This window comes from Oryzias melastigma, linkage group LG13 (assembly GCF_002922805.2).
Source record: "Oryzias melastigma strain HK-1 linkage group LG13, ASM292280v2, whole genome shotgun sequence".
In the NCBI taxonomy this organism is placed as follows: Eukaryota; Metazoa; Chordata; class Actinopteri; order Beloniformes; family Adrianichthyidae; genus Oryzias; species Oryzias melastigma.
The window spans coordinates 22322438-22327464 of NC_050524.1; the positions used below are offsets into that span (position 1 = coordinate 22322438).

A 5027-nucleotide genomic window follows, 5' to 3' on the forward strand; every position below is an offset into this window, starting at 1 on the left:
CTGTGAGATCAGTGTGTTAAAACTGTCTAAAATGAACTTTTTTATGTTCTGTAACTGATATTTTATTGAATTAAAGGGAGAATATGGAAAAAGAAAATAAATTATAATTCCAGGAAACGTCAAATGGACAGCAGTGCTCTTAGGAGAGAAATTCTGATTTTTTGGCAGCCTGGAGGCTGAAGCCACACAGGCAGACTGATCACTGACTGTATAACAGCATAAAAAAGGGTCACATCATCGGCCTGTGAGGTCTGTGATGTTCTTCTATCAACAGAAACTCTTCATATACGGAATCTGTGAATTTCGCCTGGAATTTTTCTTTTTTTGTATTTTCATTCAAAAAGTGTTGATTAGTTTGTTGACTAAATTTATTTTTAAATAAACACACAGTTAAAACACGTAGATGATCTCAAACAAATGCAGATACCAACCTGTGAGCCCGTCGTTCGGCCAGGAGCCCAGCTCACAGGCCTGGCAGGTGTACTCATCAAACACAAACTCATTCTCTTTGCAGGGAGTGCACGTCCAGCAGCAGCTCACCTCACCTTTACGGATCACCTGAAGGAGACACCATTTTTTAGAGAGGAAACTTTATGCTCTTATTGAGGGATATTGAAGTTATTTGTCTGCACTACACATTTGTCATAGACCGCATTCAGAACGTATATATGAAGCTGTTTTTATTCAGCTCAAGTCAAACATTGCAGACATCTGTGATCCCTTTGGATTATTAATGAGAGTAGGAACCAGAGAAGAGACTCATAAAAAGGATCAGGTGATCTGAATTTTATACAAAACAGTTTCTTTGTATTTATTAAGTGAAAACGTGTGACAAACACACATTTTTAATGTTTACTTTAACTGTAAGTTGCTTATTTAGCAATACATTTTGCATATGTTACAAATGTTTGTCAGCGTACCTTAATCTGTCCTTTATCACAGGGTTCACTGCACACGGATTTAATGATGGTGTCTTTGCTGGACCAGATTTCGTCATCGTCTATCTTCAGGCCACTATTGTCCCAACTACCAACGTTCACATAGTCAAAGTAGTCCTTCCCCATCTTCTTAAAGTTCATTATTTCATATCTGTTGAAAAGAAAGACCATTAAAATCAACAGGAAGTACCGCCCACAACAAGTCTGCAAAGTCAGACGTTTTTACCTTCCAGGAGAGTCTCCATTTTCATCAAATAGGATTCCTTCCCCAGAAACTCCAGTGAAGTTAGTCTTCATCAGGAAGTCCAACAGTGTCGCACCGTCTATGGGTCGCATGGCTTCACACAGACCCTAAAAACACCCAAATTCACACCAAAATGTTGAGGAAAACAATTTCAAGAAAATGGAAAATCTACAAATGCATCATTGCAACAATTGTAAAAGAGGCAAAAATGCAAAGTTTGTATATTTAAACAGTTTGGATCACTGGGGATCAAGAGCTGAGTTCCTGAATGTTTTCCAACAAACTCTGTACTGGCAAGTTGTCAGAGTTGGGCAAAGATATTTGAAAAACATGCAGACCCACTGACCCTTCAAGCCTGGAGTTGACCAATCCCAAATTTGGATTTAGCCCAGTTACAGGGACTCAAACAAAAAAGGTAAAAGCAGTGAAACTAAAGTGACCCTCACTTAACGTATGCAGCCAAAATGATATGCTAGCTTTTAGTATCTACAAATCATTGGCATCACTTTTTATTTCAATCTTTAAGTTTTTAGAAACAATCAAATAAAAAATAATCTGATGGCACAGAAAGAAATGTGAACCTCACTCTTCTAATGGAACTGAATGAAATGAACAAAATACACCAATGAGATTTAAAATGAAAAGAAGAATTAATCCAGTTTTTCATTTAGCCTTTTAAATTTCACACAAATGTGACATTTTGAACAGTTTTCTTGCAGGTCTTCTCACTGCAGCCTACTTTAGGAGCATCACACCTTGTGACGATTCAGCAAAAACACAACAACCAAGCTCAAAATCAGTGGCACAAATAGAAAAAGGAATACTCAGAAATGCAACTTTAGCCATCATTTTGTTCATGTATGTCCTCCACCATCAGAAAAATTACACAAGAACATTTTTAAAAAACAACATTTTCATCTGAGTGTATCTTGAAAGTTTTTTATTTCTTTGAAACGTTTCCAAACTTAAAGTCCAGATGCCATGACTCAACTTTAGTGTCACCTGGATGAATGAGAATCTTCACTAAATTATTTGTAGAAGATAAGCTGCCACTCAGTCATTCTGCAAATACTGCATATAAAAATAACAGTATAACTTGTTTTGTTTGGGCTGAAATAAATAAAAATATGTACTATGTAGCTAAATAGCTATATGTGTTTTACACAGCTATGTTTAGATTTGTTTCAAGATGAATTGACTCACCCACCCTCTTTCTTTCCCTTATTTATCCCTCTTTTCCCAGCATGCTCCTCTATTTCAACTGGGCCTACCTGATAGCCTGGGCAAAGTGCCTGCTGCATATTATGCAGGCCATATGCCATGGAGTAGATGGCATTGATGACGAATCCCATCTTGGTGTCCTGTGCGTACTGCTGCCGGAGCGACTCCCGCTCTGCAGAGGTGGAGAGGAAGGAAAGAGGAAGAGGAGGAGGAGGAGTGAGAATTGGAATGGTAAAGGAAATTAGGCAGAAGGAAGAGGGTCATTACATCACATAATCTCATTTTATTTTACTTCTCATCATCAAAGAGCACTCTCTCCTCCTCATCAGTCACTGCACACCTCCACATGCCAAATCTCTCCGTCTCTGCATGTGTCCTGTTCATTTGTATTTCATGTCCCGTTTCATTAGAATACATGAGACATGGTTCTCTTTGATGCCGCTCTCACACTGCTGCTTTGCCTCTGAATGGAGGAACTGAAACGCTGAGGAGAAGGGGAGGCGACTGAAAACAAATGCTAATAACTGGTGAGGCGAGGGTTCACTCGCTAGATGAAGTGAGAAGCTGCGTGCATCCATCTGCTCTGTTTGTGTGTGTTCTGCATGTTTGGGAGATATTTGAATTATTAATGATCATTACAAAAGCCAGACAACTAATATGAATCCAAACTGGTGCTGCAGCCTGTTATTCTGGCCTGACACAAAGCAGCTTCTCGCCATAAGCGGCGCCGCAGAGCCCCAGCTTTCAACTCTTTCTGTTCTCACACACAGATGTTTGGATTCCTGGTAAAAAATAGAAAGTCCGGTTTTCACTTACTGCCACAAGTTCGATTGTATTTGTTGCTCTCCTGTGGATGACCTTTAAGGCGACAGTGAAACCGATGCTGCCAGAACTCTGGGAACCAGGGGTTCCTCGGGTTGTTTTCAGGGCGGAGTTTAAGGTAGTAGTCGTCGAACCACTTCACGTCAGCCGACTGGAGCTTGATGGTGATACCCCCAGCTGCTTCCCTTACAAAGCCATCTGTCACATCGTACCTGTCCGCCCATCCGTCACTGCAGAGGGAAACGGGAAAAGACAAAAAGCTTTCAGCTGACACCCAATAAAAGACTCGCGAGAGAGACATTCTCATTGATTCTAATTAAAGGAATAAATGAACATTTGGTGTAACGAGCAGAAGTGAAGGAAAGGCTACACTAGAGAAAGAAAGCTGGAATGCCTTCCTTAAAGGTGATAATTGTTGCTTCAGGACAAACTGCTTAAACTTTCATGGCTCTTCAGTGCTAAGATAACACAGTCCTTCTGGACCATTGATTGTTCAGTGTTTGTGGTGATCATGGATCAAAGGCATTGACTGTACATGATCACTGGACTGAAAAAGTGTGATGTCATCCATTGTAAAATGGTTTACTTCCAGATCTAAACAAATCAAGTCAACTCAGTCGCCCTTTTTTCACAAAACGTACGCCATGTGCCATGTTTGAGCAGGCTCCACCCACTTTTATTGTGGCATCTGATTGGCCAATTTATAACTTAAATGAATTCAACTACAGAAAGAGTGAATATGTAAGCAAGAATATGTTCAAAAAAAGTAGCAGGGCAAGAATTGTTATTTCAACAATTAGAATAATTGAGTAACAGCTATTTCTCCGTAGTAATCTTGGATTTCAGCATCTTAGAGGGTCACTCAGTCCAGTTGTCATGTAAAGTCAATATTCTGGCCCTTAAAAAAAAAAATCTAGCAGAGGGTGAGACTGCTTTAAAGTGGTGGGAGGACTTCCTTTCTTAGGAATAACTAGTGACTAAACTCTAAAATTGAAACTAGGAAAACTAAAAAACACATTAATAGTTTAAAATATCCTCAAAACTCTCCTCTTTTACAAGAGGTCAGCAGCACACGTCGTCAGGAGTGACATGCAAATGAGTAAAATGAAATGAGCTGAGACAATAAAGAAAAAAGATGTATGCAACAGAAAATCAAAGTATTACAAATATGTAACATTGAAGCATTAAACAATAAAATTATGAGCATAAACAGTGTTTTTAGGACTCTAAAATTTGTTAAAAAATATCACATAACAAATACAATTTTGGAGTCAGAATTTGTAAAAAGAACTCAATGTTTACACATCAATTATTGTTTTTTTTATATAGTCATTGATTTATAGATTTTACTAAGTCCTAAGCCCCATTTTACTAGACCCAAAATATGTAAATTATTCAAATTCAAAAGATCAAGACTACGTCTGGGAAAAAGGATACTGCAGAAAAAAATGTCCAAAAAAATGTGACTGACTGCTTACAAGCCCTAAGTATCAATAAAACACCCTTGTCTTATATGAATGTCATGAACTGGCAGCACTGTACGTGATCTGCCGTTGCAGAAAGAAGCTATCAGTAAGATCGGCGCCACAGCATCCTCTGCTTTCCCATGAGTCCACTTGATTCTGCTGACTACATAAATTGTCTGCAGAGGCTGGAAAGACCAGAAGCCACAAATTAACCTGATTTGACTCAAATACCTCTCACCTGGAGAGCCAGAGTTTCTCTGTATCTAGCCATCCCAGAATTCCTGGTTGAGTAAACTTGTGCCAACAAATCATTATCTCTAAAAGTTTCTTTTTGAC

At 38.9% G+C, this 5027-nt stretch overlaps 1 protein-coding gene across 1 annotated transcript in view; it reads right to left on the reverse strand.

Moving 5' to 3' along the window:
• Window positions 1-5027, reverse strand: part of grm5b (glutamate receptor, metabotropic 5b) — a gene marked incomplete in the record, with an annotated part of 78912 nt that overhangs the window by 15016 nt on the left and 58869 nt on the right. The window contains 5 exon segments of the mRNA XM_024276568.2: window positions 432-558; window positions 921-1089; window positions 1165-1289; window positions 2454-2575; window positions 3220-3455. Coding sequence (XP_024132336.1) covers window positions 432-558; window positions 921-1089; window positions 1165-1289; window positions 2454-2575; window positions 3220-3455 — 779 coding nt within the window.